General features: G+C 43.6%; 1 protein-coding gene across 2 annotated transcripts; it reads left to right on the top strand.

Annotated features, from left to right (window-relative positions):
- The first annotated feature begins 320 nt into the window (after positions 1–320).
- On the top strand, positions 321–10,903 carry LOC128830969 (zinc finger protein 783-like). 2 transcript variants are annotated; one of them, XM_054016964.1, is made up of 9 exons: positions 321–435; positions 2,056–2,454; positions 2,758–2,884; positions 4,082–4,195; positions 5,740–5,755; positions 6,158–6,255; positions 7,403–7,516; positions 7,764–7,877; positions 9,453–10,903. In XM_054016964.1, exons 1-9 carry the CDS (start codon positions 412–414, stop codon positions 10,130–10,132), a joined length of 1,686 nt encoding a protein of 561 aa, XP_053872939.1. In that variant the 5' UTR covers positions 321–411; the 3' UTR covers positions 10,133–10,903. The 2 variants fall into 2 exon arrangements, with proteins under 2 accessions (XP_053872939.1, XP_053872938.1); XM_054016963.1 differs by lacking the exons at positions 5,740–5,755; positions 6,158–6,255; positions 7,764–7,877; positions 9,453–10,903 and having other exon boundaries at positions 6,898–7,517.
- The last annotated feature ends 4,671 nt before the right edge of the window (positions 10,904–15,574 follow it).

Raw genomic sequence — 15,574 nt, forward strand, 5'->3', positions numbered from 1 at the left:
ACACCGGCCCCATCGCCCACGTGGGCGGTGTATAGTCCCGGGTGCGCGCGCACCACTGCCCTCTAGCGCATGGGATCGGAATTGCTCGGCCGCGGGCCCCCGGCCTTACACAACCCGCAGGGGCGGGTCTGGGGGCGGGGCCTGGGGCGGATCGGGGGCGGGGCCTGGAGAGGGCGGTGCAAGGTGCCGCCCACGGCTGGTAGCACAGAGCGGCCCAAGCAGCCAGGCCGCGGCTCCCCCCGGCGGCGCTCGCTCTGCTCCGCTCCGCTCCGCCCGGCAGCGGGGCCGGGACCTGCCCGTGGCGAGGCGAGGCGAGGCGAGGCGGCGCCGGGACTCTGCCCAGCCCGGAGCGGGAGCGGAGCTCGGCCGGGCCGGGCCGGGCCCGCTGGAGAAGCCCCGCCCGGGGGGGCCATGGCCGAGCGGGCCGCTGCCCAGGTAAGGGCCCGGCGCTGGGGCGGGGGAGCCTCGGGCCCCGGGACAAGGCGATCCCCGCCCGGCCTGGGCCCCGGGAGCCGGGCCGCGGGGAGCGCGGGGCTGCCCGGCCGGGCGGGGGCTGAGCCCGAACTGATCCGGTTTGTGTTTCTCAGCTTGGCGACACGTGCGAGTTACAGCGCAATAAAGGAGCCCGGGCGCTCTAGCTCGCTCCCCGTCCACACTGGCAAGGCCCGTAGAGCGCTCGGGCTCCGCGGCTACAGCGCTGCCGGTCCCCACTTCGGCGAGAGGAATAACGTTTGCTGCGCCTTGGCTACAACGCCCGGGCGTCAGTGTGAACGAGGTCACGGTGTTGGGTTACTGTGCTCTGATCAGCCTCTGGAAACGTCCCATAATCCCCTTAAGTCAAGTGGTCACTCTGGTCACTGTTTTGAAGTCCTGTAGGAATGCAGAAATGCCCTTTCAAAGCTCTGTTTCTGACAGCCGGCATGCAAGCCATTAGTGTGGAATGCTGTGTGTGTGTGTGGGGGAGGTCTGCTGCTGTCTGAACGTACAAGACAGCATGCTGACATGCTCTCAGCCCCCCAAAACCCCACTCTCTTTCCCCCCACATACATACAACATACTGCCTCTCACACTCCACCTCCCCCCCCCCCATTTGAAAAGCACGTTGCAGTCACTTGCATGCTGGCATAGCTGCCCATAATGCACCACGCCAAATGCTGTTGCAAGTGCCGCAAATGTGGCTACACCAGTGCGCAAGCAGCTGTCAGTGTGGACAGACTGCAGCACTTTCACTACTGTGCTCTCCGAAGGCAAGTTTAACTCACAGTGTTCTACGTCTGCAAGTGTAGCCATGCCCTCAGACTCTGGGGTCATTTGCTGATGGTCCAGGGAGCAGGGACCGGGGCTTTGCTGCTCCCCCAGCTGCAGGGACCGACCCCCCCTCCCCGCTGAACTCTCCCAGGCTCCCGATGTGGAGCACGTTTTAACAGCACCATGGCCTCACAAACCCCCTGTGCCACCCAACCAATCCCACTCGTGAGTGTGCAGCGCTCGGCTGGCGAGCAGCCTTGGGCTCTCCCGTCTCCTTTCCCTGCACGCGTCGCCCAGTCCCCTGCACCGTTAGCTGCGTCTTTTTGCCTTGCACCATCATACTCCAGGGAGCTGCTCAAAACTACAGCTGCGTGTTCAAAGGACAAAAAAATAGTGCTTTTTGCGCCTGTCAGCCAGCGCAGCTCACTGAGCTCGCTGGATTCTGTTTCTTGTATGTCAACAACAGACTTGTTTACGTTTCATTCATTCACACCTGTGCAAACCTGCTGAAGGCAGTGGGGGTTATAGGTGTGTCAAAGAGGGCATCATTTAAAGCCAAAATAGCCATAAGGGTAAAAGTTGCTCTGCTGAACACTTATTACTGGCAGTAGTACATGATTGGGAAAGAAGATAGCCTGACTCTCATTTCCATATTATTTTTATTTAAATTACAGTAAAACCCTAGTACCCTCATTACAGTTGGAGCTGCCTTGTGCGGGGGTGCTAGACAAATATTTGATGAGATGGGGAAAGGAGACTGCCAGATATATCAGTGTCACATGCCCCAATTTCTGTCCTTGCTAACAGGCTCCAAAATGGGACCTAGAATCCCAGCACCCAACACTTTTGCATCCCCCCACCGGCCTCAAACAAACTTCGCTGAGAGAGACGCAACTGCAGAGTGCAGAGATTTCCCTCCCTGTCCTGGCTGCCCTCCAAGCCGTAGAGAGGAAGGTGGATTCTCAGGCTGCACAGTTGCTGAATCTGGACGGGAGAATGGGGACGGCTGAGAAGAAACTCGTCGGCTGTGAGAAAACAATGGTGGAGTTTGGGAACCAGCTGGAGAGTAAGTGGGCCGTGCTGGGAACTCTGATCCAGGAGTACGGGCTGCTGCAGAGGAGGGTGGAGAACATGGAGAACCTGCTGAAGAACAGGAACTTCTGGGTCCTGAGGCTCCCCCCAGGGACTAAGGGGGAAGTTCCCAAGGTAACGATATCCCAGCTAATGATGAAGAGTAGATACAAAGCCTGGCCGTGAACTATTGAAGTGGGTTTTTTCCCCCCAGAACTTGGTATATTCGCCCTTTAATTCACCATTAATAAAATGGCTTAGAAGAAGGGAACTGATCTGGCTGCTTGTGTTGGGCTAGTTCACAATTAAATATGTTTAGTACTTTATTTCACAGGAAACAAAAGTGAGCGAAGTCTTTTTAATGGAAGATAAAAGGAAGCAAGCCTCAGAATGTGATCACAACAGCAGGTGCTGAATGTGTGGCATTTGTGATTCCAGGTGCCACTAACATTTGATGACATCTCAGTCTATTTCAATGAGCAAGAGTGGGGGAATTTAGAGGAATGGCAGAAGGAACTTTACAAGAATGTGATGAAAAGCAACTATGAGACGTTGATGTCACTGGGTAAAGATGAGTTTTTGCTCTTTTGCTCCGGTCCTTTGATTTCTGGTGTTGGCCCTTTTAGTTATTGGAAACTTGGTGATACCGGCTCAACTCCCTTTGCTGTGTGCATGACACGTGGCATTCCAATCCATTCAGTTTTTAACACTGTAGGGTTTAAAATGCCAGCTCTCTGCAGTGTGGAATGTGCACATGCGGCATTTATCTCCATGTTTATGCATTCCAATGACTGTTTTATTTGGAAATCATAACTTTGATTGTTCCTGACTTGTATATTTACAATCTCAATTTTAGATAACACTGTTGTTTAATAAGCATTGTGCTTTTTCTTGGCTTGACCTTGGCCTCTTATGGGACCTGGACTTTGGGCAGATTTACAAGGTGCATGGATACCGAAGTGGTGGGAACAGTATGAGAACCTACAAATCTGCCTTGTGTGTGGAGATCTCTGGCACCCTTCCAGAAAGCACACACACATCTCCCTCTGTAACAGGTTAATGAGGGGCTGACAACTGACACAATTGCTTTATAAATCTCTCATATCCCCAGATTGCTGGGACTGGGACCCTGCTACTTCAGCTGTAGAGACACAGTCCTCTACCACTTCAGCTAACGGAGCGCACCTATGTAGGAGTAATCTCTTCTCCTCTGGGTGAGGCCAGCCTAGAGGGCAGCATCAGACAGCGTACTGTCTCTGACTCAGTACTTCATAGCACCTGGCATTTTCCCCTACAATGCCTTCAGTAACACGTTTGCCTCTGTTCTAGCCTGTAGCAGTGGGATGAACTAAAATAACTCAAAATCTTTAATGAAAGTTAATAGAGCACTAGCTGCTGCTCCAAGAGGCTTGCCTTTCATTCCTGTCCTTAGTCACCTGCCATGGGTCAGGCTTACAAATGGTTAAATATCTCCATTGTATCCTCTGACTCTTGTGGCTAATACATTCCAGGCTTGTAATGCATGTAAGTGTGGCTGCTGCCATGGAGGAGATAAGATGTAACTGGAGGGGAGGAACTGGAAGCAGTAGCAGAAGTTGTTTCCTTCCCCCCTTCCTAAATCATTCTGTGGTGGCTGCAGCCCTCAAAAGATCTGCTCATCCAGTAGAATGCAGTGATATACATACATACTGTGGGAGGACAGACTCATGCAAATCTAGCCTATTACTATATACTGTCCCTTAATATCTTTTTCTATGAACAGACTATGCCGTTTCCAAACCTGACCTCCTATCCCGGATTGAACGAGGGGAGGAGCTAAGTGTCGGGGATCAAGGGGATGCAGAGAAGAGAGAAATTCCTACAGATCCCAGCGCAGGTGACTGATATGTCAGAAGCACTCACACGCTTAATACAGTAAAATGCTGGAAATCCAGCAAGAATTTTGAACTCTTCTTGTGGAGAGAACATAAGAACGGCTGTACCGGGTCAGACCAAAGGTCCATCTAGCCCAGTATCCTGTCTCCCAACAGTAGCCAATGCAGGTGCCCCAGAGGGAGTGAACCTAACAGGCAATGATCAAGTGATCTCTCTCCTGCCATCCATCTCCACCCTCTGACAAACAGAGGCTAGGGACACCATTCCTTACCCATCCTGGCTAATAGCCATTAATGGACTTAACCTCCATGAATTTATCCAGTTCTCTTTTAAACGCTGTTATAGTCCTAGCCTTCACAACTTCCTCAGGTAAGGAGTTCCACAAGTTGACTGTGCGCTGCGTGAAGAAGAACTTCCTTTTATTTGTTTTAAACCTGCTGCCTATTAATTTCATTTGGTGACCCCTAGTTCTTGTGTTATGGGAATAAGTATATAACTTTTCCTTATCCACTTTCTCCACATCACTCATGATTTTATAGACCTCTATCATATCCCCCCTTAGTCTCCTCTTTTCCAAGCTGAAGAGTCCTAGCCTCTTTAATCTCTCCTCGTATGGGTCCCCTTCCAAACCCCTAATCATTTTAGTTGCCCTTCTCTGAACCTTTTCTAGTGCCAGTATATCTTTTTTGAGATGAGACCACATCTGTACGCAGTATTCGAGATGTGGGCGTACCGTCAATTTATATAAGGGCAATAATATATTCTCAGTCTTATTCTCTATCCCCTTTTTAATGATTCCTAACATCCTGTTTGCTTTTTTGACCGCCTCTGCACAGTGCGTGGACATCTTCAGAGAACTATGCACGATGACTCCAAGATCTTTCTCCTGACTTGTTGTAGCTAACTTAGCCCCCATCATATTGTATGTATAGTTGGGGTTATTTTTTCCAATGTGCATTACTTTACATTTATCCACATTAAATTTCATTTGCCATTTTGTTGCCCAATCATTTAGTTTTGTGAGATTTTTTTGAAGTTCGTCACAGTCTGCTTTGGACTTAACTATCTTGAGCAGTTTAGTATCATCTGCAAACTTTGCCACCTTACTGTTTACCCCTTTCTCCAGATCATTTATGAATAAGTTGAATAGTATTGGTCCTAGGACTGACCCTTGGGAACACCACTAGTTACCCCTCTCTATTCTGAGAATTTACCATTAATTCTTACCCTTTGTTCCCTGTCTTTTAACCAATTCTCAATCCATGAAAGGACCTTCGCTTTTATCCCATGACAGCTTAATTTACATAAGAACCTTTGGTGAGGGACCTTGTCAAAGGCTTTCTGGAAATCTAAGTATACTATGCCCACTGGATCCCCCTTGTCCACATGTTTGTTGATCCCTTCAAAGAACTCTAATAGATTAATAAGACACGATTTCCCTTTACAGAAACCATGTTAATATTGCTCAACAGTTTGTTTTTCTATGTGTCTGACAATTTTATTCTTAACTATTGTTTCGACTAATTTGCCCGGTACCGACGTTAGACTTACCGGTCTGTAATTGCTGGATCACCTCTAGAGCCCTTTTTAAATATCGGTGTTACATTAGCTAACTTCCAGTCATTGGGTACAGAAGCTGATTTAAAGGATAGGTTACAAACCTTAGTTAATAGTTCCGCAACTTCACATTTGAGAGAGATTGATCTTTCCATAGTTGGAGACCAGCTTTGCATGATCAGTCTGACTCTTGGCATGTGCCCACTTTCCCACCTCTAATTATGCCAGAACACTTGAAATCATACAACTCTTTACTGTCCATGGTAGTTGAGCTTCTTGCAACTGTGCATGTACAATCCTCAAAACCCTTGCAATTAAGCTATATCTTCTTTGCCAAACAAAAGTAGAGGTGATCAAAGATGTTCCAACTGTGGACACTGGATACCAAAATACTATATTTGAGGATTAAAGAGGGTTTATTACGTACTAAACAAGAGGAAGAGTTGTATGTCGGGGATCAGCAGGATTTGGAGGGCAGAAAATTCCCTAAAGAGCTCTATACCGGTGAGTTAGAGTAAAGTAACTCAAATGTGGAGTGACATTGAAAGATTAATAAATTTTGTGAGCTCTTTTATCTTTTTCTGCGTGTTCCAAATCTACAACCAATACTTGGCATGACGTCAATCAGGCTTTCTATCGGTCCTGACTGATTGGGGCATTTTCTCTTTCCCATCTTCCATCCATTTTCTGAGAGTGCAGAATTGGTGACTGCCTCTTTCCTGTGCAGAAGGTGGTAGACGTAGGAAATAGTTTTCCTCCCTTAACCCTCCTTGCTTGGTATCTTCAGCCCAGGTGGCCCTGAGCAGCTCAGGTGATTACTGTGATTTCTCTTTCTAAATAAGGCTTTTGGACCAGGGCCTTATTTGATTAGTCTTTTCAGGCAGATGGTGCCAGGGAGCATAGAACTGATACCTTAACCTGGGAAAGGAAAGCCAGTTTTGTGCATGTATTTGGATATGTGCATATATATCAATTTCCCACACAAAAACTCTGTTAAAAGAACATTTAAGATTGCAAAGTCAAGCACTCAAAAGTTAAGAAATGCCAGAATTAAGTCTTCCTGTGCAATCTAAATTTGGCCCCCGTGTTCATATGCAATATGATACAATCTTTAATTAAATGATCACGTACTATTTTTTTCCACAGGAGCCCTGCCTCATTCACTGAACAGGATGGACTGTGCTGTGGGGATGAATCAGGGTTGTGGCTGATCAGAGGCTTATAATTTGGTCAAATGTGGGTGAATTTTCATGGGGGTGGCAATAAGCACATCCTTGACACCCATGGGACCCTGTACCACAAGTCAAGTCCTTGCTCCAAATCCAGGAGATGCAGGAAAACGAAAAGGTTGTAAGAATTATTTTTATCAGGGTAAAACTGTTTCCCCCAATCTTGTTCTTGGAAATGGCTAAACTCTTTTAGTTGTAACTTTCTATGAATATTTAACCTGTGGTAGACACCTGGCATGGAAAACATCAACCCTAGCAGTTAAATTTTGGCAAAACTTATAAGCAACTGAAAACGGGGTTTTAAAATGGGAAGTATTGGATAACTTTAACAATAAGTGGCACTACCAACTCCTCCTATAATATACAGTGCCTGAGTATATACACATGTACTGCATAAATGCAGTGATACTGGGTCCATCCAAACCAGGCAGTTTCCAAGTCTGACACTTTATCCCAGACTGAGGAAGGCAAAGAGTTATGCATCAGGGTACTGCTAGAGTCAGAGAATACAGAGATGCCTATAGACCCATGCACTGGTGAGTAATAGATCAGAACAACTCAAATGGTGTAGGTCAAAGCTGGACACCCAGCAATACCTTTGGGAGCTCTTATAACCATGTCTTTCCTGATGCTTTATCAGCACTTTTCTTATCTGCATGACAAATGTGACTTTCCAGCAACCTCAACCAGATGTAATCTGGGGTTCCTAACTATTCCAAAATTTTTTGTTTTCCTAACTTCTACAGTGAATGCTTTGTAATGTAACTCTTTTCCCATTAATAGGATTTCAAATTTGTGCAACTGACATTTTATCACGGATTAAACAAGAGGAAGAGCCGAGTGTCTGTGAGCAGCATGATTCAGAGGAAAACAAAATCCATACAGATCCCAGCACAGGTCAGTAAGGGAATAATGCTCCTAGTGGGAAAGCTAAATTAATGCAAAGTTAAATTAATGTAAATGCAGAAAATTCAGGACCTTTTTAGTTGTGTCCCCACAAACCCAGTAATTCAGTGCCATCCTCTTGATATATGATGAAGCATCCTCCTAACATGGGTCAGTGGATTAGCTATGGTTACTACAAAATAGACACAAGTTTGGTTAAAAACTCAGAGGAAATGGTTCTGTCAGATAGGAAAGCGGTCTCAAGTAGAGTCCCATATGGTTTAGACCTAGCACTGTTCAGCTTTCAACCTGCCAGGACCCAAATATAGGACGAAATATTTGGGAAAAGGCCCAAAATGAAGGACACCCAAGAATTATTTGTGCAGGAAATTGCTAATCGTGCGGCATTAATTCCCTTAGAGTAAATGACATTCTGTAACCTGAGCTTCACGTGTGCCTTTATTACGGATGTAAATAATTGTCAACAATAGAAACGAGGGGCCACCAAATTTGTGTGGAACGTAAGTAACTGAGACTAAAACGAGTGGTGTCTCAATATGGTACGTGTGAAACAGATGCCGTTCAGTCTTCTCATTAACAACCTAGCGGGTGTAGTGGAGCCTTAATGTATTTAATGCATGGATGAGACAAAGGTGGGATGGATTAGAAACTCTGAGGAGATTATTAAAATATAGTGATCATGATATACTGGACGCCTCTGCTGAAATCCATTGAAAAACTAATCTTTAAAGCTAAATGTCAAATGATCGATGTGGGGAGGAATAATTCCTTATAGATGCGGGAACGTGACCACAGGGTGGCAGTACACTAGTGCAGTAGCAAGAATGTCACGTACTCTGTTGGGCTGTATCAAGAGGAGTATCAAGTATATAATCAGGCCTAGCCCTGCAATGAACTCTCAGCAGGGATATACTAAGGACAAGAGCCCAGAGCTCTGGGTGTGCGCAGGGGGTTGCCCTATGCACAAAGTTTGTTGTGGGATCAGAGCTCTCAGTGAGGCTAATGTTCTGCTATGCTCAGTACTGGTTAGGCCTCAATTGGATAAGCTCTCAGGTTAATGGTGTTCTTTAGTCAGGAACTTCTAGTAAATACATAATCAGTTTACACTACAGGCCTGATGTTCAGAGGTGCTGAGCATCCCCAGAGTCTTGTTTGACTTTATTTGGAGGTGTGGGTACTCGTGTCTCTGAAAATCAGGTCCCAAAACTTGTGTGTGTTTACTGATCCAGTGCTAAGACTAGACTCTTCGAAGCTGGGCACAGGTCTTGCCATAGGTTTGTAAAGTGCGGATCAAATCTATGACTCTGCATAAGTAATTTTTAATAGAGCTGGTTGCAGAGACTTTCACAAATGTTTTCTATTTTTCATCAACATTTTAAATTCAGTGGAAACTTTCCAAGCTGTTCTATTTAGTAATAAAGCCTATATTTTTATTTAACTTGCTTTATCTGTTCTTCAGGAACAATATAGCCACAAACACTTTTCTGGTTAAGATCTTTGTTTGGTTGCGATCAGAAGAGGTTTCCTTATTCGTGTTACCTTCTTGTGATTGTATGTTTATTTCAGCGAAAGATGGAAGCACAAACAAGGATAAGCTCCCCGGAAAACCTCTTGAAAGCATTGTGTACAAGTCTAGATTATATGGAAAACTTGGAGAAGAGTGTTTGCAGAATCCCAAACAGAGAGTGACATGGAAGAGTGTGTACAATTCAAAAATGCAGCAGGCAACTGCTACTGGGAACAGTCTGGGGGTTTCATCTCTCTGTGACAAAAAATTATTAATCCATCAGGAAGAACCCTACCCAGAAGACAGACTGCATATAAGTACTGAATGTGAGAAAAACTGTACTCAAAAGGTGCATCTTCAGAATCACCAACAAGCCCACACAGAAGAGAGACTATTTGCATGCGCTGAGTGTGGGAAAAATTTCCAGCTGAAGGTAAGTTTGACAAAACACCAAAGGAGCCATGGAAAAGAGAAACCCTATAAATGCAGCCAATGTGAGAAGAGCTTCATTTGCCGCTCGTGGCTCATTAGACACCAAATGATTCACAGTGGAGAGAGGCCATATAAATGTACCGAATGTGACGCAAGCTACAGCAGAAAGGATTATCTTCTAAATCACCAACGCCGGCATTTAGGGGAGAAATTATTCCAGTGTAATGTGTGTGGGAAAAGCCTTGTGCTGAAAAGAAGCTTAGTTAGGCATCAAAAAAGTCACATGAAAGAGACCCAATCCACTTAGCCAGATGAGTCTTCTTAGACACCAGATGATTCACACAGAGAAGCTGGAACAATCGCTAGGTGAGGGAAAAACTGAGTAGGAAATCTATGATCCTCAAAAATAATCCTATCACCAGTAACTCCATCTGAAGGCTTCACAGGGACCTGGATACACAAGAGAGATCAGCTTGATGTAAAAGGAGAGAATGCATTAATATCTGTTCACAAGCTACTATGTGAGACAGAGCTCACTGAAAATAGGTCAGAAAATGCATGTTAGTGTGACCCACAACAGGAAAAAGGGATTGTTGGCTCTTTACTGAGAGGAAGAACTCCTACCATTTGAAATTTAGAACCCATTTCTGAACCCCTTCCGAGAAGCAGCAGATACTTAGGAATGGAGTTTGGGAGGTGAAATGTACCCGTACCTCCCATGTAAGTCAAAGGTAGCTCTTGGTATTCAGTACCTCTATAAATCAAACTTTTAGCCCATTCAAGCCAGGCAAATGGAGATATCTGAAGATTACCTGGCTGAGACTCCTTATGAGTTGGAAACTGACTAGAGAAAGCTTACAGTATAGATTTCTTTTTGGATAGCCTGAGTTTTCCACCTTCCAAATGTAATGTTCCATATTACAGACTGTTGTATATGTGGTTTGATGTGTGCATTACTGGAGACTGAAGATTTTTATATGTTGATATTTGTCCTGGTTTTGAGAACACTTTTCTTAATTTTCACCACATTTGGGTTTTGAAGGAAACATTATGGGGAATAAAGTGGATAAGCATTTGTTGTGCTGCAGCAGCTATAGGTCATTGCTATCGCTACCTTTCACTGGAAGGACAAAAATGTATCTGAGATAGGAACCAGCCCTATTCAGTAATACCAGGTTCTTGATATAATAAAAGAAAATTTCTCTAATCTCGCTTTTGATGGCACTGTGGCCTCCTGGGGGAGGGGAAATGTTTAGGGGCAGCAGGGCTGGGTAGTTAAGTTGAGCAAAATGCCGTGAAAGCCACCTTTGTTAGTAAATAATACAAGTCAGCTCCTCAGCTGGTATAACTTGTCATAGCTCCTTTGCTGCCAGTAAACTCTCACTAAAGTTTGTGTGGGAATTTCTTTAGGGTTTTTTTTTATCATCAAAATTGTCAAGAAAAATCCTCTGGCCCAAACTTGCCAGGATTGTTTCTAGCACCCCCTGATGCCTTTTCTAGGGGATATGTTATAGAAAAGATGAGGGGAGGGAAACAAAAACCAACAGGGCAAAACCTAATTCTGGCAGTAACCACCTTGTAAGCTCCATCCAGATGGCACTCCTTCACAATTTGTTTTGGTACAATCCATTGATGAGTTACGGGTGGGGAAAATCCATACAAAATTAAAAAAGCAGATACTTCACAATCATGTCTTCAGCCTATCTAGACCACCCCAAGTCTCATGTTAGTCTCACAGGATAGAATTCAGTTTGTGAAGTCATTGGAGGTTGCGAGGGCATTCTGCCCTTCATGGGGTGGGGTCCCAAATGTAAATCAAGAATTTTCTGCTTGAGGTGCAGCATTAGATCAAATGAATATGGCTTAGGATAAGAGGTCAGCCCAACAACTGCATTTAACAAAATGAAGGGAGTCTCAGCTGGAGAATTTGGAAGACGGCCATGGAACAACATAACTGTGTGCTAAGCCCAAAACAGAGGCACAAGGTATTCTTTATAGTGTATTCTTTGTAAGTGAAGGAAATGGATTTTGCTTAATTATAGAAGATGGAAAATTGGTATAGGCAAATGTATTCAGCCAGAGAATCATTTCATGGTCTTGGTAAAATCTTTATGGGTAATTTTTGTTACTTTTCTGTTAATATAGACCTTTCACTCAGACTAGAATCTATTTTTCTCTTTCTCACCCCATTAATTAGCTGACGAGCTGGTGTGATTGTTTACTAGAGGTGTAATTCTATCATTCTTATCCTTGTGAATGGATTATCTTGTGTGATATATTGCCATGGATAACATTTGTTCTTAAATTAACACTGTTTGGGGGTAGTTACTTGCCACAGAACATGTAGTATTTCCTACTCTCAATTAAAGGAATAGATACTGTAACCGATCACTGGAGCTGTCCAGATACATTTGGGCCTTACTTCCAGCCCTAGCTTGCATGAGGAGTTCTGTTGACCTTAGTAGGGCTACTCTCATGAGTAAGAGCTGCATGACACAGCTTTCTATGTGTGTTCTCCAATAGTGATATTTTATGAAATACAAATACTGGTAAATACAGTACATCAATCTTACAAACAAGCAGCTATACCAACCATTTTCCACAATTCAGGGCGCAGGGGTGGGGTAGGGGAATCACACAATGGAAGTGATGTTGAAGAACAAATCAACATCCATTCAAATTCTGATGCCTCCAGTGGAAATTACCTTGCAGTGGTTTGAAGGACAGGAAGAGAACAATGCAATACACCATACTGCAACGGCTAATTTTGAGAGATTCAATTTTATGAATTATTCAATCCCCAGTTAATTTAAAAATAAAGGTTCTACTGTATAGTTTAAATATAATGCAGTAGTTTCATTACCTTTTAGAAAGGGGGATTTAAAATTGAAATTTCTCATTTAAAGGAGCAGCATACAAAAGGTCTATAACGTAGGCTACTAATAGGCTTAAGTGGCATATAAACTTCTATACGCCACTTAAGCCTATCAGTCTCCTAAGCAGTGCATAGTAGTCCTTGTAGTGGATCTTTGCATGAGTTAACTTCAACCTTAGTGAAAACGCCTTGGTGGAAAGGTTATCTGCATGAATGTCTCTCTCTCTCTTGTGGCCACTGGGGATACTGGATCCTACTCATAACAATATGTTGTATCCGAAATAGAACACGAGTATAATATGATGTAATTATTTAAAAAAAAAAAAGTTTAAGTTCAGTAGAAGTTGTTCATTTACTTAATAAATAGAACTCAAATAATAATCCATTAGTAGGAGGGTTGTGTTTATCAAAATAAGCTGATCCCTCTTTTAAAAAAACCCAACAAAACACAAAAATATACATGTTAGCAGTGATAGGCCAAGGAGAGGAGGCACATCTTTGAAGCCAAGATTCCAGCGCCGCTACTCAAACCATCTGTAGTTTGCTGGTTGAGAAGTCTAGGTCTGAGGAACCAGAGGATGCTTTATCAGTTCAGCACTGCTGTTAGAGGGAAACAAGTTATTTGAGACCAAAGAGGCATTCATTTGGGATCAGGACTGGGGGAGGATAGATGCTTCTGTTCCTTATGTTGGGGGATAGTATGAGAGAGTAGTTGAGAGAGTGGTAATATGGTGGGAGAGATGTGACCAGACAGAGTTGAGGGTGAGTTAGGTTTACCTACCAGCCATTTAACCATACCTTGTACCTCATATTCATACTTCCTTGGGGTTGGGAGTGTGTCCTCTCACAGGGCCAACTTTAGAGAAAATGGCACCCTAGGCAAACCTGAATTTTTGTGCCCTTTCTTTGAGTGTAAGTATGTAGTGATATTAACAAAAGTTTCAGAAATAAAGCTGTAATCTCAAGTTTTTATAATTTACTAACAAATACAAAAGACAATTGTTTTATTCAAATAAATGTCAAAAAATAACATAGCTAAATGACAAACACTAAACTAAATAAAAAAAAAAAAAACTTTGTTCACCAAGACTCAGAAGGCAACTAACTCTGTGTACCTTTGCTGCCGCAAATTCTGATATTGCTTATGACAGGTCTATATTCTGAGCCACAGCATTCTTAATACACAGGATGGCCAGCGAAGATTGTCTCATCTTCCATGGTCGATCGCAAATATGTTTTTATGAGCTTCAACTTCGAGAAGCTCCAGTCGTTGCTCGCCACTGTTACAGGTATGGTTAACAGGATCCTGAGTGTTATCCATGTGTTTGGGAAGTTGTCATTAAGTTCATTGTTGTAAATAAATTATAGAATTTCTTGAGGAGCACTACAGTCCATTGTAAGCAGACTTTGGAGATAGCCAAATTCTTTGCAGAGGTCACTGCTGTTAATGTCAGAGCTCTCTCCATATGTCAGTGCACTATGAAGGTTGTTACAGTGCTTCATCAAAGTTTCTTTGTCAGGGAGTCGCGTTATGTTATATAGAAAGCCCCAAAGGTTCACATGTTGATTCATTTGCTCAAACCGTTCTTCCAGAGACATCAGTGTCTAAAAGCCGGCTGAAAAATTCAATTTTAAACTTGACTTCTGGATTGTAAATTGTTTCATCTTCACATTCATAGCTGAATTGATGCTTTTTATGATGAACACGTGGGGACTGGTTAAACACCAAGATTTTCAGCTATTTCCTTAGCTGTTGTCAGAGCTCCTTCATACCTGACTTTTTCCCTGTAGTTTACAGTATAGTCATGGCAAGCATTTATCAAATTTGTGGCTGCAACAGTGTTGAAGTTTTTCTTGCTTTTGTTCACATTGACTTGAAAAAGGATATCGTACCACACCACAATGGAGGCAAGAAACTTGAATTCAGTTAGTTCACATGCCAGGGTGAGTGCTTCATGATGGACACCAGCATCTGCTTGCTCTGATTCAGCCAATACGATGAGGGCATCGTGGACTTCAGCTTTTTGGTATCGAACAGCTTTAACATTGTCAATTCTGCACTCCCAGTGTGTTTCACATATTGGCTTCACAGCGATATTGACATGATCTATGAGAATCTTCCAATTATGAACAGAGGTAGAGAACCAGAAGGTAGATCCTTTGCAGAATGCCAAAGAGGGAGATGGACTCCCATGAAGATATTGCAGCATTCCCCACCACAAGACAGAGCGAGTGGCATCCACGTGGAACAAAAAATGCTCTTGGGTTTTGATTAAGGATTCTTGCCTGTACACCCTTGTTTTTCCCCTTCATGTTTGCACCGTTATCATAACCTTGGCCCCGGCAGTCTTGGGTATTTATGTCGAATGCCTTCAGATAGTAAGTATAGTATCAGTTAGTGCTTCCCTTGTGGACTCACCCACTGTTTTAAAACCAATAAAGGAACCTAACAGTGAAAGACAACTTTTCATGACAGCTCTCATCTGGAGTGCAATCCAATATAACTGAGTAGAACTTAGCACTCTTTAACCTTTTAAGAATATCTTGCAGCACTTTCTTCACCAATAATTCAATTATCTCATTCTGGATTGTTTTTCCAGAGTAGTGATCCATTACCTCCCTGGAAAGTATGAGTCGCAAATGTTCCTTCATTACTTCATCATACTTTCCTAGTAACTCCTTTCCTAGTAACTCCACCAAACCTAGGAAGTTCGTGACGAGCCTGACAGATAAACCTTGGAAAAAGCCATGTTATTTTTAGAAAGATAAAGTGCTTTTGTCATGAGCCTCTTTACAATGTTCTCCTAGTGTTCTGTCCCTTGTTTAATCACACATTGAAGATCCATGTTCATGCAATTATCCTGCTTTAGCATT

This window comes from Malaclemys terrapin, chromosome 2 (assembly GCF_027887155.1).
Source record: "Malaclemys terrapin pileata isolate rMalTer1 chromosome 2, rMalTer1.hap1, whole genome shotgun sequence".
Classification (NCBI taxonomy): domain Eukaryota; kingdom Metazoa; phylum Chordata; order Testudines; family Emydidae; genus Malaclemys; species Malaclemys terrapin.

Coding starts and splice junctions, on each gene's coding strand:
- LOC128830969 (XM_054016964.1), top strand. CDS start 412: ATGGCCGAGCGGGCCGCTGCCCAG. Junction 7,517..7,763: donor GCCTATAGACCCATGCACTG/GTGAGTAATAGA, acceptor TCCCATTAATAG/GATTTCAAATTTGTGCAACT. Junction 7,878..9,452: donor CCATACAGATCCCAGCACAG/GTCAGTAAGGGA, acceptor TGTTTATTTCAG/CGAAAGATGGAAGCACAAAC.